We start from the raw sequence: 22,136 nt of genomic DNA, 5'->3' as shown, positions 1-22,136 counted from the left end.
TAAATAAAAAAATAAAAAAAAGAATATTTATTTATTGGGGGCTGGAGAGATGGCTCAGTGGTTAAGAGCACTGGCTGCTCCTCCAGATTCAATTCCCAGCACCCACATGGCAGCTCAGGCCTGTCTGTAACTCTAGCTCCAGGGGATCCAACACCTTCATACCAATGCACATAAAATAAATTAATAAATTATTTTTTTACAAAAATGAATATTTATTTATGATGTCTTGTTAAGAATAACAATGGTAAACTAATTATATGTTAACATAAATAACATTTTATGACAAACACTTTTTCAAGGCAAAAACAAAAAAAAACAAAAGCAAAAAAAAAATTAGAGGAGTGACATGTTTTGCCGCTTTGCAAATGTCCCCAGTGTGTGTCATGTGAAGGACAGCTGGATCGTCCTATCTGCTTCTATACTCCATCTGTCACAATGTGTTGTTTTGGTTGATGGCGCTGAAGAAACCTGGCCCTCACACAGATCTTCTGCCTCACTCATAACTGGGGACATTCTTCCCTGATGCCACACTCAGCAACACTCCAGTTTCTTAAAGGTGGCTGCAATGTGGATCTGACACACGTGGGGGCTGGGGGCCGTCGCGATAGTGACAGCCCTCGGTGTGGTGTACTTTGAATGGACCGTTTCCTATGCACGTCTTGGGAATCTATGTCTGGTCCCCTGGGAGAATCTAGTTCGCTGAATTATGTAGATCCTACCCCCACCTCACTGTTGACACATTTCATGATGTTACCCAACTCTTGATAGCATCATTGCTGATCTGGTGGTGTTTGGGGTGCTGACTGTCTCACAGCGGTGGATGCAGGCTGTACAAAGCACTAATTTTCACTTGATTTCGAATTCTATTATTGGTGAGAAAGCCTGTGGATTCCTTTTTAAGTAGCAAGCTTACTTTGTTCTTTATTTTGAGATAGGGTCCTGTTATGTTGCCCAGGCTGGCCTTTTTAATTGCTAGGCTCAGGTCTGCTTCAAGCCCTTGCTTCTCTTTTGAGAAAACATCTGTCAGCTGCCCTGCTGGCACGCCTTGGCTCACCTGCCAGCTGCCTTTCAGATACAGTGATGTCCCAAGAAGCACTTTATCTCACGGCTCCGTCCTTCTCTAGGACACCCTACCTCCTTTTGTTCAGTGGGAGTCCTGAGTCTATGGTTGAGATTCAGCACAAGCCCTCAATCCTGCTTCATTAAAAACCTTCTACAGGAAACAGCTACCTGTTTACATGCCAAGTTCAGGATGGTGAAGCAGGCGGTGCTAAGGCCCACGGCGTCACCACCGTCCGTTCCAATCCCACTCTTAAGAGGTTCCTAGAGGTTCTGGGGACCCCAGGTTTTTTTTTGGAAGCAGCGCTCTGTAACCTGGCACCTATGGGACACTTGGCTCTGATCTGTGTTTGCTCAGAGCTGTGCCTTCAAGATCTAACTTCTTCTTAAAATGCCGCCACCCTCCTCTCCCTTAGAGACTGGGACATTGCTCCTGCACAAGGCCAGCCTGTTCCCAGGGCTGTGACCTAACCTCCTGCTTGCCTTCACAAATGGACTCCCCCTGTCTCTGGAGCTCCACTGAGCAAGGCAAGCTCTGCTCTTTTTGTGAAGCCAACCCTTGGCCTGCCCCTTCCCAAACAGTTAAGATGCTGAGATCTTTGCTGGCCATCTCTCTGTAACTGGTCTCTGGCTGGCTAGACCGGCTCTGTTATGATGGCTGAGCTTGCCTGGACCTGCGGCTTTTACCCAGACGGGTCCCAGTTCTGTGTTCTCTGTACTCGGTGAATCCAGGGCTAGGCATCAGGAACTCAGAGAAAAGCCTCAGATGGGGAAAGCGGGGAGTGGCTCAGTGTGACTAGTGGCTCTCGAAAGGGCTTAGATACAAGTTCACCTGCTGTGTCAGGGTCCCTGACCTGCCCCTTGTCCCCACTGTTTTTAGACCATTATGTCTCTTCACCTTGAGACCAACTCCCAGCTTTAACAGCAGTCAGGTCAGAGCGGTACAGGAATAAGTGGGGTCTGTGTAAGAGGGGATACCAAGGGTGTACCTGAGCAGACTCTGGGGGTATCAGGGTGTACCCTGAGCAGACTCTGGGGGTGTCAGGGTGTACCTGAGCAGGCTCTGGGGGTATCGGGGGTGTACCTGAGCAGACTCTGGGGGTATCAGGGGTGTACCTGAGCAGACTCTGGGGGTATCAGGGGTGTACCTGAGCAGGCTCTGGGGGTGTCAGGGTGTACCTGAGCAGACTCTGGGGGTATCAGGGGTGTACCCTGAGCAGACTCTGGGGGTATCAGGGGTGTACCTGAGCAGACTCTGGGGGTATCAGGGGTGTACCCTGAGCAGACTCTGGGGGTATCAGGGGTACCTGAGCAGACTCTGGGGGTGTCAGGGGTGTTCCTGAGCAGACTCTGGGGGTGTCAGGGGTGTACCTGAGCAGACTCTGGGGGTGTCAGGGGTGTACCCTGAGCAGACTCTGGGGGTATCAGGGGTACCTGAGCAGACTCTGGGGGTGTCAGGGGTGTACCTGAGCAGACTCTGGGGGTGTCAGGGGTGTTCCTGAGCAGACTCTGGGGGTGTCAGGGGTGTACCCTGAGCAGACTCTGGGGGTATCAGGGGTACCTGAGCAGACTCTGGGGGTGTCAGGGGTGTACCTGAGCAGGCTCTGGGGGTATCAGGGTGTACTTGAGCAGACTCTGGGGGTATCAGGGGTACCTGAGCAGACTCTGGGGGTGTCAGGGGTACCTGAGCAGACTCTGGGGGTATCAGGGGTGTACCTGAGCAGACTCTGGGGGTATCAGGGGTGTACCTGAGCAGACTCTGGGGGTATCAGGGGTGTACCTGAGCAGACTCTGGGGGTATCAGGGGTACCTGAGCAGACTCTGGGGGTGTCAGGGTGTACCTGAGCAGACTCTGGGGGTGTCAGGGGTGTACTTGAGCAGACTCTGGGGGTATCAGGGTGTACCTGAGCAGGCTCTGGGGGTGTCAGGGGTGTACCTGAGCAGGCTCTGGGGGTATCAAGGGTGTACCTGAGCAGGCTCTGGGGGTATCAGGGGTGTACCTGAGCAGGCTCTGGGGGTATCAGGGTGTACCTGAGCAGACTCTGGGGGTGTCAGGGTGTACCTGAGCAGACTCTGGGGGTGTCAGGGTGTACCTGAGCAGACTCTGGGGGTATCAGGGTGTACCCTGAGCAGACTCTGGGGCCTTCGAGTCGCTGTACAGGGCGATACTGGCTTCCAGTACTGAGATTAGGAGGGAGGCTAGGGCAGACCCCTTTTACTGTCTAGGAACTGAGGATGGCCAGGCTTGCAGGGGTCAGGGCAGCAGGAATAAGGTGAACCGGATGCCAGGCAGGAGTAAATAAGCGAGCTGTCTTCCTTAGGGCCTTTGTCACCCAGGGAGCAGGCTTCAGTTTCTCCTTTAGGGACCTGGAAAGACGCTTAGTGATGATCCCTGCATTCCAGCATCTTAGCTGCTGGAGCTTCCCCTTTCCCCCACAGGGGCTTCCTGAGCCAGAGCATACAAGGCAAGGGTGTGGTTGCTGCATTTCCTGGGCTCTGGTGCAGAAAGTGGGAGGCACAAGTAGGAGGGTAAAGAGAGGGACAGGCTGGGGCTTGTGGTGGGCCTTGCTCATGTTTCCCGGCAGGCTAGCACTGTTCAAGACACTCACGGGTCCCCAGAGACTACAGAGGTGGAAACAGTCAGCAATCTTAGCAGATGAAGAGCAGCCCTGAGCAGGTCCCCTTCGAGGCCTAGTACTGGGAAAGGCTGCTTGGTCCTTGGAGGCTCTGGGAACACAGGGTGGCCACTTCATAGAGAAAGATCTGTCGGTCTGAGCGTGGACATCACGCGCTGGGTATTGGACAGCCTCTAAGGCCTTAGATTTGACTTACTAACTAATCAAGGACAGGCTCATGTAGACTTCCTTGCCTTGTGAGCAGTGACCCATGGCCGCAGACGGTCCCCTCAAGGGCTTGAGGTTGGCATAGAGCTCAGGGTCTGAGCAGACACCAGAGGCCTGAGATGGAAACTGTTCCATGCTTAGCCTAGGGTGTAGGCCTGAGGTTTGTAAGCCCTTGTGGCCAGTGTGAAGAGGAACAGTCTGGCTAGGATAAGCCCCGCAGCAAAAAGCAAAATCAGCCAAGGATCCCGCCACCCCCCGGCTCTCTACCTGCCCTGTTGCCTCCAGAACTGAAGGCCCTGAGAGTCTGGGAGGAAGGGGTGCCAGGGAGGGTAAACATAGTGGACAGGGCAGGGGTGGGTGAGAGGGATCCTGGTTTCAGGGATAGCGGAGCCCTTGCCAGTAGCCGACCTCATGGTCCTGTGGGGCTACACCTAGGCCTCAGGCATTCAGCATGGCACTGTTGCCCTAATTAGGCTCCACGATGCCAGTCTAGTACGGCCCCACGCCTGGCCTGCGCTCCAACAAGGCATGTTGAGGCACAGCTCTGGCTCCCTCTGCCACAGGAAGCTGACTCCCAGAGGGTGCCCGCCGGCTGGGAAGGCAGCTGGAGTTGGTGCTAGCCTCATGGGCTGCTGACTGAGGGGCTACTGCAGTCCAGCTGCCTTAGGAGGACCTGGGCTGGGAGACCCCAGTATCCGTGGGTGAATCTGGAGCGGGGCCCAGAGGTGAGGAGTGCCTGGGAGAGGCGGGAGGCTGAGGCTGAGCCCAGGGCTAGGCTACTATTTGATGCCCACTGTCCACACTGCTCTGAGCCTGGAACCCTAGGAGCCCTGGTAGGCCAGTCTTTGCTGAACCTGAAGGAGGTGGGTCAGGCCAGAGGACCTGGGGTCTGGGCATGTGCAAGAGGGAAGATTCAGAGGCCAGGAATGAACCAAGGGTTCTGGCTTACGGAAGGGCTGAGGTGGAGGCAGGCTGCCAGGACTTGAGATGTCCCCTTTCCCCTGCCTGTCTCCCCACCTGGACAGAGCGGAGCTCTTGGTGTCAGGAAGGTCTAGGCATACTGATGTCATCGTGAGTTGGGGCTAGAAACTCCATCCAAGTCAGAGTCAGGCTTCAGGTGGCCAAGTCCTCCGTCATTACCCTGCCAATTTCTTCTGTGTCTACTAAGGAGATGTCAAGGGGAATAGAAGCCCTGGGAAGAGGTGTCCAGAAAGCCTCAGGAAGTTATCTCTGAAAGTAAATGTTGGATATGCGGTGAGAGGTGGATAGGAAAGTTCTAGGCAGGGACTGAGAAGGGGCTGGGAGATGGGCTCCAGGACAGAACAAGGAGGTTTGTCAGAACCTGGGGTGCCTTGAAAACCAGGGGCTTGGAGCTCAGCCAAGCAGAGCTGTCCTGGACAGATGGTTGCCTGGGAGACCACAGGGGCCTCCATTCAGTGCACCAGAGTGGGTGATTAAAGGGCTCGAGACTCTGGGCCTAGAGCAATGTTTCAGTGAGGGGCTGAGCAGGGATGAAGGATGCCCACATAGGCCCTTTAGGTCCTCCTAGACCCCAGTGTGCCTAAGGGTTGGTAAGGAGCTTGGTACAGCCACAGGGCCACATTTCTGAGGTGTCACAGGTACTTGGTCATGCGAAGTTCATTCCTGTGAGGCTGGCTGGTTCCTGTAACATGACTCCTGTTTTCTTTTGCCTCTGATGGAGTTTTTTGGAGAAAACCCTCACTAGGGCAATCATTTTGTACACTCCCGAGGAAGTTGGCAGCTTGTGCTCCGTCCTCACCTGCTACTCCAAAGGTGTGGGCTTTGTAGACGCCCTGTGCCCTTCTTGCCTCCTCTCCTCTGCTCCTCTGGCTCCTCTGCTACCCGGCTCTGCTCTAGCCCCATTTAATTACAAGTTACTGGGGTACTGGACTACAATCCAGAATCCTCCAGCAGGGGGAGCCGTGGTGCATATTGCCTTCCCTTGGTGGAGGTGGCTGGACAGACACCCCCTACCCCCACCCTTCACAGTCTGCTCCTTTTGCTTTTTCTAGGTGTGTGATGAGCTACAGGCCTAGACTACATCTGAGCAAGGGACACTGGAGGTCCTGGGAGCAGAGGGACCTCAGATAATTCTCCTGCGGCTGGCTACACCCCTCTGCTAATCCAGGCTGGCTACACTCAAATCCCAGAGAGTCCCCATCCCTCTAGGATGGCTCCCCCACCGCTGCCGGATTGCACCATCGGCCCTGCTTCATTGCATGAGGGCCCAGGGCCTGATGTGGACAGCAGATGGCTTTTCCTGAATGCCAATGTTCTTCCTGTGGGTGAGTAACGCTGCTTCATTCATGCTGGGCACTTTTCCTGCTGAGTGACTTCTGTCCTCTAGGCCCAGGGGATGATGTGAATCCTGTGACATCACCTGGGGAGGAGAGTTGGCCGGCTTCCCCAAAACAGGGAAGCCCAGAGCACAGAGCAAGTGCAGCTAATATACACTGATCCCACACACCAGCAAATTCTATCATGGATACAGTGACCTGTGTGGCTTACCTGGGACAGAGACAGCATTAACTCTGGGGTGCCAGCTGTCAGCACAGCACAGGTGTCTGACGTGGAGAAGCTCCCAAATGTTGGGTTCTAAGGGAGTAGTGTAAGGGATTCTCTACTCCAAAGTTTCTGGTTTTCTGCTTGCTCATCAAGGGGCAGGTCTGCCTGTGCCGGTGGGTATGCGTGTGCCTGTGTGCTCCACACGCGTTCACACCACACACCCATTTGCCCATGGAGCCAGCTCTGGCTTGTTAATCCCACATTCTCCAGATGCGCCTGGACAGGCCTCCTCACCTGAGGGTGGGGATCTGTCTGCTCAGCTGTGTAAAGTCCCTGCTGGGCCTTGGCCCCGATTCCTTCTCTATCTGGAATGGACACCAGGAAAAGGGCTGGCTGGTTGGAGGAAGAGAGGTGAATGGAGGACCCCAGGGTTCCTCCCAAGGTGGGCAGGGGCCTGATAGGACAGGCCTGGATCCCAGGGTGACCGTCCCGGGAAGAGCAGAACTCTGCTTTTCGGCTCTCGTTCATGTCGTCTCCACCCTGTGCTTAAGGTGCCCTTGTCACTGAGTGCCTCACCGCCCCTCCCCACGTGTGGTTTGCAGATCTTGTTCTAGGTGTAGGCTGAGTCTGCAGGCAGGGGGCTCCTAGTCTGGCCTGAAAGTCTTTCTGGAAGGTTTTCTGAAGCAGCCCCATGGAGCAGTGGGAAGTTGCCAAGCTGAGTGGGTGGGTAGGGCATGAATGGTACTTAGAATATTATTCATGTGTGGTTTGTTCTTAGGGCTAGCACCTGTTCTGGCCAATGCCAGCTCAGCTTTGTGTGTGTGTGTGTGTGTGTGTGTGAGAGAGAGAGAGAGAGAGAGAGAGAGAGAGAGAGAGAGAGAGTGAGGATGTTAACCAGGCACACCAGCTGAGTGAACCTGCAGTCTGTCTGTTCTGGGGTTGGTCCTAGCCTATTGTGTTTTGGATCCTAGGTCAGGTAATTTGTACAGTTCCCAGCCAGAGTTGCTGTTACCACTCTTGACTGCATCTTGGCCTCTTGGCTTTTGCAACCCACAGGGATTAGGCCTCATTTTCTGATAGGGCAGTAAGACCTCTTACAATGCTGGGGCTGGGGTCAGGACAGCTGTAAGGCTCAAGATCAGGGCTATGAACAATGGGACAACACCGAGTGCTCTTCATGGTCAACATTTCTCCACCCAGTGCGTCCTATTTCACCTCCGGCCTATCGGTGGTAACAGGTGTCAGTCAGAGCAATCCAGTCCACAGGATGAGGGGAGGGGGCGTACAAGAACTCCTGTCTTGCAGGCCAGGCCGGAAGCTTGCCGCGTTGAGGTGTGGCACCAGCTCCCCATGTCCGTAGCCCCAAGGCATAGGGGTCCAGCCAGGCACTCTGAGGCTGTTCAGGCCCCGATGGAGCACACCTCAGGCTCTGTGAGCAGCTGCCTCCTGGTTCCTGCATGGCTTCTTCCTCCCATGCCCCTAGGGTGTTGGTGAAAACCAGAACTTGGGGGTGATTGGTGGGAGAGACACCATGGCACTCCTAGAAGGGAGAAGTTTCTAGATCACCTGCTGGGAAACTGCCTTGGCAGCTGGCTGGAGAGGTGCAGTCCTGTAGGCTGAGCCAGAGGGGTTACAGTGGCTGCTGCAGAGGCTTCAGGCCAAAGTCTCGTCCCCCACCCCGGTGCAGATGTAGTTGAGGTGGGGTACCCCAAGGGTCTGTCACCCACCCTGCAGTTCTTCAGTAGATAGGTCCATTGAGGCATGGGGGTGGTATTTGGAGTCACCCCAGTACTGAGCCAGTGATGCTGAGGGAGCTCCTGCTTCCCACCCCCCAGAGCCCAACCCCAGCTGCTTATGTGCTCAGGTGTTGATGAAAGGGAAGAGTCCTCACAGACAGTGGGCCCATTGCTAACCCAGATGCACATAGCTGGGTTTCTATGTCATTTGAGGAGAGAGGGCCCAGCTGATCCAGGAAGGGGGTTGGCTTGCAGAGTGATTGAACTTGTGATGCTCTCCAGGGATAGATGGTATATGCGTCCCAGGAATGTCTGCCAACTCCCTCCCATCACCCGGAGGTGTCAGGGGAAAGAGACCCCGGCCACCAGGGATGCAGGCCAGCTGGAGCATGCATCCCTGTGTCCTTCTGTCTCCCTTTGGTGGTTGAGCCTCCGCTGTGAGGCTGGGGTGTGGAAGAAGAGCAGCTGTTTGCACACAGGATGTGTACCCCAGGAGGCTTTCCCACTTCAAAGAGCACTCAGATCCCAGCTCTCCCCAGCCCCCAGGACTCTCCAGTGCCTGGTCAGCCTCTTATGTATGATAGCAAGTCTGGCTCAGAGAAGCTGCTCTGGGAAGTACAATGTAAACTATGAAAAAGCAAGCAGGATTCACAGTCACCATCCACATCTCCTTTAAGAGTTCTTGTGTACGCATTTCTGACCATGGCCCGGTGGAGTTTTATGGCTGCTTATTTCTCCCACATCAGTTTAAATGAATCTTCAGTGTGAGCCCTTTCTGGGGCTCAGGACACAGTGTTTCATTTATCCCCATCTTGGAGCTTTCTCCTGGAGCTTGATTGTGTTGTGTGTGTTCATATGTGCACATATGTGTGTGTCTGGGGGTAGGCCAGGGATTGGTTTCTATGTTAGACTGAAGAAGCAGTCACTTTCCATCTTATTCTTTGAGGTGGTGTCTATCACTCGCAGTGATGGCTGGCCAGGGCTTCTGGGATCTGCCTGTCTCGCCCCCCTCGTGCTGGGATGATGGGCATGTGCTGCAGACCCTGCCTTTTCATGTGGGTGCTGAACTTCTGAACTCAGGTCCTTATGCATGGCAAACACTTTGCCAAGTGAGTCATTCCCTAGCCCCTAACTTTTTAAAAGTACACTAGACAATCTCTACCACTGAGCTACACCCTCACAATTTTTCTTTTCTTTTTTTATAGATTATTTTTTTTAACGTGTGAAGATGTCAGATTCCCCGGAACTGGAGTTACAGACAGTTGGGAGCTGCCATGTGGGTGCTGGGCATTGGACCTGGGTCCTCTGGAAGAGCAGCTGGTGCTCTTAAATGATGAGACATCTTCTAGCCCCGCCCTTATAATTTTTATTATTTTTGTTTTGAGACAGGGTCTCACTGAGTTGCCCAGGCTGTCCTTATATGCTACCGGTAGCCCAAGCAGGTCTTGGGCTCAAGACCCTTCTTGCTCATCCTTCTGAGTCCCAGGACCCTGGGTTTTAATGGCTGCCTTCCGCACCCATGGGTTATCACCTACTGTCTAGCACATTTTGAAGTAAAGCTACCATGCGTGTTGCTGCAGGGGATTCTTGCAGCTTGTCCAGCTTGGAAACTCATTTCCAGGAGGCTCTGGGTATGAGGCAGCACTTAATGTTCTTTGAAGCTCCTGCCTCCAGCTTGCTGAGCAACCAAAGGGGGAGCCTGGCTGTGTGGGTGGCAGTGAAGCTAGGTGGTGGCCCGGCCTGGCCTGGAGCCTGTGGGATGTCCCATTGCCTTTCCAGCATTGGACCTGCCTGGTGCAGAAGCAGAGTATTTTTTTTTTTTATAAAAAATTTACACCTGTCTGTCTGTCTGTCTGTCTGTCTGTCTATGTGTGAGAGCATGTAGTGTGTGTGTGTATGTGTGTGTGTAGGTCAGAGGACAACTTTCAGGAGTCAATTCTTCCTTCCACTACATAGGTCCTAGGGACTGAACTCAGCCGAACCTTAACTTCTGAACCATCTCACTGACCCTGGAACCTTTTCTAGAAGGTGGTAGGATGCCTCTAGGACATCTGTGGCTAGGAAAGGGGCCTAATAGCAGCTGCTTAGGAGCTCGCTGAGGTTGGAGGTATGTGTGAGTTGGGTTGGTAGGTGGGGAAACTCTTGGCAAGAGAACCTGGAGCTGCTGTGGGGTCCTCTGGGAGCAGCATTGGAAGCAGCTGCTGGCCACTGGAGCCCACGTGCAGTGTTTCCCCTTTCTGATTGACTGGTGGACCCAGCTCCCCTTCTGAGGAGGGGAGGCTGGGAACCAGGGGAGGTTGTTGGGAAAGGACTCGTGGCACAGGAGACTGAAAGCCGCTGAAGGAGCTGAGGCTCAGAGCCACGATTTCAGGAAGCTTGAGGTGTCTGGCAAGGTTCCAACCCTGGGTGGACTCCGTGGACTACCTGGTCAGATGAGTTCAGGCTGGCTGCATGAAGCTTTCACTTTCAGATTCCCTCCCTGTGGCTAGGTACAGGTGCCGGGAGCCTCCTCTCTCTCTCTCTCTCTCTCTCTCTCTCTCTCTCTCTCTCTCTCTCTCTCTCTCTCTCTCTCTCGGCATGTTGCTGGGCTGAGCCTTGTCCCTGGGAGGAGGAGGGCTTCCTGGTAGATTGGCTAGATTGGCATGTGTGACCAAGTACTGGGCTATCCTTGTCTGCCTGTCTCTGGCACTGGGCTGAGTGTGTACAGGAGGACCCCTCTCATCACAGCTTCTCCTGATAGCTGCAAAGGACAATGGGCTGGATTTCAGAGGTAGGTGCAGATCTGTAGAGAGAGGGGAAGGCGTAGGCAGAGTGGTCAAGTCCATCTAGAGTGTCTGGATGAAGAGGTCTCTGAGGAGGGCTTTCCTAGGCTGCTACTAGAAGCACTATGGGAAGTTCTGGGCAGAGGAGCAAGGGAAGCCTGAAGCCCTGCTTAGCCTTCTTCAGCTCCGTTCTCAAGAGTAGGGACATAGTTTGGCTGGGCTCTCTCTCCTGCTGGGATGGCTCTGTGTGCCTGGTACACAGTTGTTGCCAAATGGGTGCTGGTGCAGGCCTATTGGCATACGAACAGCAGATCCTAGAAGGCAGAGAGTGTGATCAGTGAGCAGAGACTTAACCTCTGGGTCAGAATCTATGGGTTCTGCTTTTGTTTTCCTGACCCAAGGAGTGGTCAGGCAGTGGCTGGGGATCCCTATGTCTGGGTCATCTTCTCTGAGCATGAAGTTCTGTCTTGGAGACTCAGGCTCTCCCCTACCCCTACCCTGAATGCCAAGCTCCACTTCAGCTCTCCCTGTCGGCAAGCAGTACCTGCTCCATCAGAGTCCTTGAGCCCAAACCCTGAGTAACCTTTCAGTCATGATGTCTGCCTGCCCCCTGTTCCCTGTGCCCGTGGTGGCTCCATACATGTTTCCCGTCTTTTCGGGTCCTCCCCATCTGAACAACACTGAGGTCATGCTCCCTAGCTGCAAAGGGGCTAGTGATCATTCTGCCTGCTTCCCCTCCTAACCCACAGACATATACACAAGCAAACATACACATGAACACACATGCAACACACACACACACACACACACACACACACACACACACACACACACGTCAATGACCATCCACCCACCTGTCTTGGAGTTCACCTGCTAACGTATCATCAGATGGGTAGCTAAGGGTCCCACTGACTAGCCTCTCCCTGCCTCTGTAGCCGCCCTCTGGCTCCTACTCTACTCCACCACCTGCACTAGGCAACCACACCCTGCCTGTCTCAAGAACCCCTTGTGGGCCTCCTGGTCCCCTGGCATCTACTATTACAACTTGGTTTACTTCACACTGATCACTGGGCAGGGTCACAGCAAATGTCAGCCGGGCGCCCTGGGCATGTTCGGAGAGTACTTGTGGCCGGTCGTAGGAGAGGAGAGTGGCTCTGTGAATGAATGATTAGCCTAGCAGAGGGTGCTGTGGTGGTAGACACGCATGCAGCAGACCGGGCTTGGTCTGTCTTGGGTGAGATGAAAGGGACAGACAGGGCAAGCATTCTGGTTACCAATACTGTGCTCACTGGTGGCTCTGCGAGGCTGGGAAGCATGGGTTACCGGGAAGCCCCCTCTCTTACGCCCTTCTCCTGCCCCCAGCTCCACCTAAGCAAGCAGGGGTGTACGCATATGACCCTGAGTCGGAAAAGGCAGATGCGAGCAGGCCTAGGGTTGTGGGTGGGTGGGGCATAGGGGGAAGGAGGGAAGGCAGGCTGATTCTGCCATGTACATCCCTGTTCTTCCCAGGGGGCCCAGGATAGCTTTACCCAGTGTTCAGGAAAGGGACCCTCAGGACATCCCGGGCTTAGGCAACTGAAAATCTGTCATCACCCTGAGTGGGGAGTTGCCCCAACACCATCCACACTTCTCCACTGGCATGGTGGTCCATATTGTATCGAACATTGTAGGGAACCATCTGCCACAGTGTCCCAGTCCACGTTCCCCCCCCCCCCCAAATTGTCCTAGGATCATGCAGTCTGGGAGTGGCCCATCTCTATCATCTGCCCACCACCCTCCCACCTTCCACTTGAGCTAGAGGAGCCTGATGACTCTAGTCTCATGAGCATCTTTTCTGTAGGTCCCAGGGGTTAGAGGAGCTCAGTGGGTTTGCCTTGGAGGAATGCCCAGCATAGTATTCTGTCCGCCTGTCTAGCCCAGGGCTGTTTCTTGCTCAGGCTTGTTTACCATGGCTGCCAGGGGCCAGGGGTCTAGGATGTCACGGAAGGGGCAAGATTGACACACAGAGGACCTTGCCCAAGCTGTCAGGTGCCCCATCCCGGAAGACCTAGGTTTAAGTAACTGAAGACTGTCCAAGGAAGGGGCTGTTTGGACAGGCTTTCCAGGTTTCAGGCACCTTGAGCAAGTGGCTTCCTTTCTAGGTGTCTTTCCAGGTGCCTCAGTTCCCTTCTTACAGACAATGTGTGGTTGGGGGCCAGTGACATCCCTAAAGGCCAGCAGCATCCACAGAGATACCTCTGAGTCTCGCAGTGTGCCCTCACCCCTTCTCAACACAACAAAGTGTCTGGAGGCCTTGCCCAGAGCCAGAGGCCAGCTCACCTCCTCATCCCCATAGTACTGGCCAGGCTAGGACTTCCTTTCCTGGGTGCCAGACCTCAGGACTTATGCGTGGGAAGCAAAAGTCAGTGGGGATGGGGATAGAGAGCCAATCCTGCACGTTATCTTGATTTCTGATTGAGAACGGGATGTCTTAAGACCAGATGCTGGTAGAAAATGAAACACACACTTTCTAAATTTAGCCAGTTGAGAATTGCACATTTACCCAATTAGACGTATTGATTTGGCGAGTGTGTGCTTGCTCTCTCCGAGGAACCCTGGCTGTGCCTCTTGCTGCCTCTCTGTTAGCATCCCTGTGGATCTGTGAGTCCATGGTGTGACCAATGGCTGCAGTCTAGGTCTCTAAGCTGTGCTCCTGCCCGGAGCCACCCGTCACATCTAGAGCTGGGCCCTGCTTTCAGGGAGTGTCTCAGGGTTAGATAGTAGGGACACGCATGGACTCTTTTCCGCCAAGGTGGGACAATACTTGAGGCTCCCCAAAGCCAGGCAGGCTTGTTCAGTGTGTATGGTAACAACCAGCATATGGTTCCCCACCTACAAGAAACTCACGTCTTTGCAAGGAAAAGTGACTTAAAACAACGGCAAGGCCATGTCCTGGGTCACTGCGAAGGACAAGGCAACCAGAGAGGCTTCCCAGGGTCTGAGAAACAATGGCGCATAAGAAACAGGAGGAAGTGCCACATATTGGAGGGAAAGGATGTATGATGTAGTCAGTGTCTCAACAGCCTAGTGGGTATTTTGGAGAGGCCAGCAGGCGTGGTTGGGGATAAGAGTGAGGGCAAGAAGGTTTCCTGGGACATGGGGTCTTGGGAGGCTCCTGTGTTTCACATAGCAGTGGTCTAGGGGGCAGGCTGTCTACTCTGGATGCTAGGATTGCATCAAGAGCCCTTTGCCATCACAGTAAGTGCATGCACCTGCCACACCCTGTGTGCGTGTGTGTGTGTGTGTGTGTGTGTATACGTTTGTGTGCACGCGTGTGCGTGTGTGCGCGTGCTTGTGTGTGTGCACGCACAGGCTCACACATGCCCACTCTCACATGCATGCATGTATGCGTGCCAGGGATCCTGCCTCTAGCAACTGGTATCAGTCCAGGAGGGATCTTCCCCCACTCCAGACAAAGCCATCACTGTCTGGGAAAAGGTGTGTAAGTGAGCATGATCTGGAATGTACTGCCTGTTCTGTGTCCAAAAAAATAGAGCGAGTTGGTCTGTACCCAGCTCTTCAGGTCTCTAAGCCTGGACAGGGGGTAGGGTACTCAGGACTTCTCACACTAAGAAGAGTCCTCTGGAGTGCCTGTGGATCAACCGAGCACAAAAGGAAGCCCAAAAGGAACTCCAGTGCCAACATGCTGTTACAAAGTTGCACAAGAAGCCAAGAAACATTGGCACCGCAGGTGTGCTCCTGGAATGCTCCATGGTTTCCCTGCGGGAGTCTCATCCTGGCCTATGTTTGGCTCCTGTCAGCACCTGGTATGTACTAGAAGGATCTGCTTGGGCAGGAGGCTGGGACTCAGGCCCTCTTACAGTTCCAAGAGCCCCTGGCTTCTTCTCACTCATTCACACTGTATTTTAAAGGTTTTATTTTCAATTGTTTGCGTTCGTGTGAGTACAAGCACCTATGGGGGCTAGAACAAGACATTGGGTCCCCGGTGATAGAGGCACAGGCAGTTGTGAGTTGTCTGATGTGGGTGTTGGGAATCAAACTCGGAGCAGCACTTACACTTAACCGCCGAGCCCCCTCCCTAGCTCCTCATGCACACTCTATGTATTCCTTTTCTAGACACTGGGGTCACGGGAAAGCTCATGCTGTCGGGGGGTGGGGGGAGTGGAGGTGTGTGGTTCAGGCCTGGGCATTATTATGCCCTGTGGAAGCAGGAGGAGAGAGAAGTTTCTGGAGATTGCATTCCCGGGGGAATATGTGTGCTTGTGTGGCCATTGCAGGATAAGTGCACAGGCCCATGGGAAGGAGCTCTGATACCTGGCTCTACAGCATGGCTTAAGGCGGCTACAGCTCCTGGAGCAAGGCTCTGATGTGGCAGGGGTTTGCGGCTGTGGTAGGGATGCCTGGTGCTACTTAACCCTGGGCTGAAACTGAGCACACCCAGCTTCAGCCAGAAGAGGCGTTCCAGAAAGGTGTTTAAAAGAACTTCCTCAGCTGGCTTCTTGGAGGGGTCTAGCGAGCCTGGAGAGCAGGGTGCCTTGGGGGTTCAGCTGCCCCACAGGAATGATGTGTCATCACCCATGAGTCAGCTTTGGCCCCAGGATCTATGGCGGAGCTAAGGAATCAATGGGTGGCTTAAGGAGAGTCAAGGATCTGTAGAGTACTGGGAATTTATATCAGAGAAACTAAGGCTGGAGAGGAGGTCCTGGAGGTTATCTCATGCATCTGTAGGAGCTGGGACATGAACTCTAAAGCCATTAGACCAATGCCAATGAGTGGAGATCTGCCCTGAGACAAAAAGAGCAGGCAGGGTTTGTCTCATAGGAGACCCTTCCATATTGCTCTCCTGCACCTCGCCTCATCCTGGCCTAGAAACCTGCTCCTAGTATGCAGAGATGCAACCCAGACTCAGTTTTTCTTCTGCTGGGCAACATTCGGGGTTCGAGTCTCCTCATTGGGTCACACGCCCTTCTTTGGCTAAGATTGCTCATCCCATTCTGAACTGCCCAGGCCAGATCATAATAAAACATAGAGTCCAGGACCCCACGGAAGCCGCACAGTATGGAGTAAATGCTGTGATTCCTCGCCAGTCTGGGGTCTAGGAGTGGCTTGCTGGCAGGGTGGGACCTTGTCTGGGCCATAGTTGGCAAGGTGAGCTGACCAGAAAGTTGTTTCTCAGCCCCCAGCCAAAGCATACCCAGGAGGGACCCAAGGACTCTGGGGACCAAGGACTCTATGGACACAGGTGTGAACGGGACATTTTCTCTTGGCCCCTCTCCATCCCTGCTTGCTACAGATGGGAGTAGGGGTGGAGGCAGAGAGGCTCACCCTAGGAAGAAAAGAGCTAGGGGCTACTGAGAAGCCTAATTTGGCAAGGAGGTGCCAAGATGGTCCCCAGGATCCGGGACTTGCCTATGCCAACAACTACGGATACCCCCCCAGGACCTGGAACAGCAGGAAGGGGCTTTGTGGGAGGCCAGGGGCTGTCCAGCGAGAGGCCAGCATTCTATTCGCAACTCCCATCCTGGTCCTTTCTCCACGCTCCAGCAGTGGTTTCCAAGACAGCAGCACCAAGCCCCCTCCCACTCTGACCCAGAAACACTTGTCTAGAAGGGAGCTAAGGGATGCTCCTATCCGGCTCTTGGGGCTGGGCTGTTACCCTTTACCATTGGTCTAGGGACTTTCAGCGCTCTGCATGTGCTCCCTGACATCTTGTTTGGGGACAGGTGACCCAGACCCTCCTCTTCAAGCCCCTGGGGAGGAATGGGGGGTGGGCGGAGAGCAATGACCTCAGGCTCAGTGCTTTGCTTTGGCTGCACGGAGCAGCCTCGAGCTGGGGGGAAGCGCTCTCGGCCCCGCCCCCTCCTGGTCCAAGGCTCAGGCCACGCAGAGGCAAGTGGGGGAGGCTGCGGGTGCATCTTTGCAGAAAGAGTACTTTGGTTGCGGCGGGTGCTGGCCAGGCTGTCCGCCCCGTGCCCGGTCTCTGTGCGTTGCGCTTACCCGAGGTTCCACGTTGCGCCCCGCTCTACGCGCAGCACAGCCGGGGCCCCTGGCCCCCTCCCAGCGTGGGGCGGGCAGGGGGTGTGGTGCGGGCGGCACGAGTGACAGCGCGCTCCTCTCACGGCGCCTCCACGGGGCTCAGTGTCACAGCGCCCGAATGTGCTGCGCGCACAGCCCACCGCGGGCCGCCAGCCCAGGCAAAGCGATGCCCTCGGAGCCTTAGCCCGAGTCAGAGCCCGGCCACGGACCACCCGAGTCCGCGCCCTCGTTGCCACCTCGCTGCTGTCAACGCGGAGACAATGGACGCGGGAGCCGCCCCGCAGAAGCACAGTAGGTGCCGCTCCTGTTGCTGCAGACACCAGGCTGGGGCGGGTAGACGCGCGGGGGCGCCGCTGCTCCTGGCCCGGGTCGGGGCTGCGCTCGGGGAGGGGGGACTTGCGGTTCCAGAGCCGCATGCGGGGCTCAGCCGCTTCTCTTCTCTGTCTGGGCACGAGTGCGCAGGTGGGATCGCAGCAGGACAGGCAGAGAGGTCCAAGGCTCTCTAGGTGGCCTCAGGTACCGGATGAGGGATCAGAGCGCCACCCCCTGCAAACTTTCCTCCCCAGGTTTCAGGACGGTGTTTTACCGGGGCTGTGATTCTGTGTGGAAACTGACCCCTGCCGGGGTGGGGGTGGGGACGCCCCTACTTCCTACTCGGTGGTGCAGCAGGGCCACTGCCGGGTGAGTCTACCAGAAGTGCTGGGTGGATAGCTGCAGCACAGTCAGGCTACACCTGCCCAGCCCCCAGCCTGGGACGCTGTGGGGCCAGGTGGGAACCACATGACCCTGGAGAGTGGTGTGGGGGAAGAGTTCAAGTATCCACTGTGTGTGGCGATCGCTGGGGTTCTGGGCCTTCAAGCCCTTACAGGGCATCCTGTAGGGGATGCAGTACTTCCAGAACTATCAAAAGGGAGCAGCCACCAAAGAAATAGGAGGCCTCCTCTCCCCTGCCCTCTCCCCCTCCCCCTCCCCTCCTCTCCCATCCTTTCTTCTCTTCTCCCTCAGTTCCTAGTTCCTCTATTCTGGCTAGTGACAGCTGAGGCATATGAAGTAATCATAGACCCCATACCAAACCCGACCATTCTCCCGTGATCTTCTGGTACCTCACCTTGTTCCCTAGTGACCTGGGTTCCAGGGGGAGTGCCTCCTATTCTCACACCCTAGGGCCACAGTACCATGAGCATCCTGCCAGGACCCCTGCACAAAGAAAGGCCCCCCTTAAGAGCTGCAGCTGCAGAGGGGAGTCTAGGCTCGACAAGAGCAGGTCAGAGGTCAAGCCTACCTTCTGACCTGTTAGTGGGTCAGGAGCTCCCTCATCCTGTCACCTCTGCACTTACTCCACAGCCACATTCTCTGCAAGTCCCCATGAGAAGGGCTGAGACTCATATGGCAGCCAGCATGTGCCATTGGCTTACCTGGGGAGTCCTACAGTCCCATTCCCTAGGGTCAGCTTCTTGGGGGCCTTGTCCGATGTAAGATGACAGCTGACCCCTCACACTCTTGGAAAGGAGAGATTGGAGATGGACAGTGTATTCTGTTTGGAGCTCCAGGGGTTGGCTTGGGAGCCTTGATGCCTTGGCCCCTTGCCCATCTTGGAAGCTGAATAAGCCTGAGACTGAGGCCATCTTGCTCTCTGTTATCCAGTAGGACCGACACACTGCCATCGGGTAACAGCCAGGTGTGGGGGCCAGAGAGTGTTTGGTAGTGAGGTGAGTCTCCCAGTAGGTAAGGGGATGATGCCTAGGCGAGGCCCATGGGCCCCCTACAGGTCTTGCTTCTTACAAGTGAGAGCCCCCCCCAGACCCTCTTGGGGATAGGAAGTCCGGGTCCCTGAAGCTGTCAGTACTACCACCAATAGTTCAGGTTACATAATCCCCCACCCCACACAGGGCTTGCTGTAATCGGCAGCAGCCAGGTTTGACAATATGAGTTGTAATTGGATTTTAATTTTTAATGCCTGCAATAGATGAAGAGCTATGGGCCAATTTGTATAGACTCAGTTACTCTGCACCTAACAGGATACTTCATTAGCTGCCAACTATCACACCCACCCTGCCTCCTGCTCCTGGGAGGGGTGATGAGCCTGGCCCCAGAGCAAGTGCTGGTGGCCCGAAGGCAGCCTGCCACCTTGCAGAGGAGGGACTGCTGAGGGAACGGCCTCTCTCCTCGACCTCAGACTGGGCTGAAGACCAGTGCAGAAGCCTGCTAGTCCTCCTGTATCCCTGCAGCTCCCGCTTATACAGGGCTCTGTCTGCCCTTGGCTGCCAGGAAAGGGGCTGTCATCTGGTGCCCAGGCATCAGTATGCCCAACCCAGACTGCAGCTCCCTGCTCTTGGCCAGGGCTCTTGACCCCAGAGCCAGTAGGCACAGGTGGCTCTGGATCCCCTGGACTCCCAAGTCACTCTGAGAGCTATGGGTGGGTATGGGAATCAGGACTACAGCAGCTCTCCCAGGTGTGGGGGTGTGGGAGCCCCTGGGGGGTGTGGTGGCACATGACCTCCACGTAGACTGAGTGTTGAATAGAACCGTGGTCCTTTTCCTGTGGTTCCTCCCACCTCCCCAGCTGGAGGGGTCCCAGGGCGAGGCGCTCATCTGCGACCGCCCTTTAGATTATTCTTAGGTCTGTTGTGTAACAGGCAGCATCGCAGGCAGATGGAGGAAGGGCTCCTGGAGATGTCTCCAGTGGCAGCAGCTAGCCAGCCGGGAGTGAGCTTTTGTCCTTTCTGCCCAACACAAAGGGACAAAAGAGACTGCTTCTACTGCCCAGTCCTGCCAAGAGCTGTCCATTCTGGAGAGGGGCTCAGAGCCCCCGGTTTCAGTGCCCCTTGGCCTTCCAGGGCTCTCTGGGTTGAGGGTGAACCTGACTTGGAACTTTCTCAGACTCCTGCCTCTGTGGTCTTGTGTGCACACTCACACACACACACACACACACACACACACACACACACGTGCGCGCGCCTGTACCCTCCTCCCAGACCAATTCTGAACAGGGGTCTGAGGAGGGAGTAGAAACGCCCACCCTGGATCCAGACCTTCATGCCCCTTGCTCTTGCTCTGTTCCCACCCCATTCTGTTCTCCCAGCAGCATTCAAGCTTAATTCCAGGGTCTCCGCCCCCACAGATGGGAGCAGGCGCCTTCACACACCTGTTTCCTGAGCTCCTGCTGGGTATGAGATCCTATCAGGAGGAGTCAAGTCTGATGACAAGCAAGAGGGCCCTTGGAGAGAGAGACAGGCAAACAAGACTATGGAGTGGGCCCCAGAGATCCCAGTTCATCCGCATCCTGTGGGCTCATGACCTCATCTCTCCTTCTTGCTAGATCCTCTGAGATACGTATATCCTGGAACACCTGTGCACATACATGGGCGCATACACACATTAGTATGTGTATATAACTTATACATACATACATAATCTGCAGTTACATAGTCTTACTTCCAAGGCAGAGGCACCAAGTCTGCCTGGGGATGGAGTGAAGTGGCTTGCATTTTTGCATTTTTTTTTTTTAAATCAAGACAGGGTATCACTTTGTAGCTCAGGCTGGCCTTGAGCCCCAGACAATCTTCCTGCCTCAATCTCCCAAGTGCTTGGATTGCAGGCATGTGCCACAACTCATGCTGGCTCTAGCGAGCCGACATTCTTGAGATGCATGTTCTCTTGGATACCCTGCTGTGTGTAAAGGGCAGGAGAGAAAGGGGCTTGTAGCTCTGGGTTGCTAATCTATTTATGACCCACGATTATGACCTATCTGCTGACCTTAGAGAAGGTCTAGATCTGGATTGGGGTCACTTGCTGATCGAGCCCTTCCATGAGGCATGGTAGTTGCTCTGTCTGTGTGAGTTCCTCTGAGCTGACACAGAGGTGCCCAGAGGTGGCTCTAAGGATGTATGTGCAGTGCATATGACCTTGGAGTCCATGGACGGTGGGGCGTGGGGGCGGGGTTGTTCTTTGCACTGATCACTCGAGCTGGCCTTGAGAGCTAGGCAGGTCATCTGACCATCTGTGAGTCCTTTCTCCTCTGCACTCACATCTGCTCCCTCCTGCGCCGGGGGTACGGCAAGCACTACCTGGGTCACTTAAGGAAGCACGTGGCTGCGTGCTGGGCTGGGGAAGCCTTCATGACAGCTAGCCTGTGCCCTTGATCCCTGGACCCCCCAGTTCCCACACACTGATGACCTCTGTCAGTCCCGGAGGCCGCAGGTCTGACATGCCAGGTGTGGGAAGGCCAGTCCTATCACCCTCTCGTGGACACGGTCTTCTTTGGCTTCTTCACCTTATGTCTGCACCATGCACTATCCCTTTCTTTTGCCTCTCTCTCCTGTCTTCTGCTTTTCTGCCCTGCCCACTCTGTCTCTCGAACCTTGCGCTTTCTTCTGTGAAGCTCATTGCTTCACAAACTCTGGCCCCTGTACACAGGGGTTGGCAGTGGCCAAGGCTCCTGAGCCTCTTGCCCTGTCCTACCTTGTCCCAGGTTCCCAATGCTCCCTACAACGCCATCCTTTCCACCTCTGACACGTGAACAGGCGCCTACCATTGGACCAGGATGGCTGCTGATAGACCGGGCCCCTTGGGTAGCCACGGATGCTAAGGGCCAGCACCTTAAGGTCCTGGCTTAGTCTTATTTGCAGAGATGCTTTCTAAATGCAGTCATGTTTGTGGGTTCCAGGGACACGCATGTATCTCTGTCATCATTAAGCCCACCTCAGTGGTCATGGCCCCGCCTCAGCATTGCTGAACCAGAATCAGGGGCACAAATCTCCTGCTATGGAGTCCCACAGGCTCAGGGCAGGGCTGGTTCAGGTATGTGACGTGCTGATGGACAAACATGGCTATCTAGTTGGGAAGTCCAGGTTTTCTACATCCTCGTCTCTAATTGGGCTGCCGCTGTCTTCAGAGGCTACTGGGGTAAGTGAAGAAAGGCTGGGCTCTCCCAAATGTTCTTTTCTTTAGGCCTCCAATCAATGTCTACTTTGACAGAGCCGGTTGACCCCCCCTGGGCTGCCAGGTATACGCACAGCATCTGTTGTTCCTGGGCAAGGTCATACAGGTTGGACGGTAGCTTTTTTAGGAAGATGGGATGGGGCCCAACAGGGTAGAGACCGCAAGCCTGGGGCAGGGCAGACAGGTTGGACCTCGGTAAGCTCAGCCTTGGCGTCTTTTCTGACAAGAAGCAG

At 54.9% G+C, this 22,136-nt stretch overlaps 1 protein-coding gene across 1 annotated transcript in view; it reads left to right on the top strand.

The window, feature by feature from the left end:
- Window positions 1-22,136, top strand: part of Plch2 (phospholipase C eta 2) — a 76,489-nt gene that overhangs the window by 5,233 nt on the left and 49,120 nt on the right. The window contains exon 2 of the mRNA XM_051173811.1: window positions 5,936-6,208. Within this exon, the coding sequence (XP_051029768.1) occupies window positions 6,094-6,208 (115 nt within the window). The 5' untranslated portion in view covers window positions 5,936-6,093. The remainder of the gene's footprint in view (window positions 1-5,935; window positions 6,209-22,136) is intronic.

This window comes from Phodopus roborovskii, unplaced genomic scaffold (assembly GCF_943737965.1).
Source record: "Phodopus roborovskii unplaced genomic scaffold, PHOROB, whole genome shotgun sequence".
In the NCBI taxonomy this organism is placed as follows: Eukaryota; Metazoa; Chordata; class Mammalia; order Rodentia; family Cricetidae; genus Phodopus; species Phodopus roborovskii.
The sequence above is the reverse complement of the archived record's forward strand: the minus strand, read 5'-3'. Positions and strand labels throughout refer to the sequence as shown.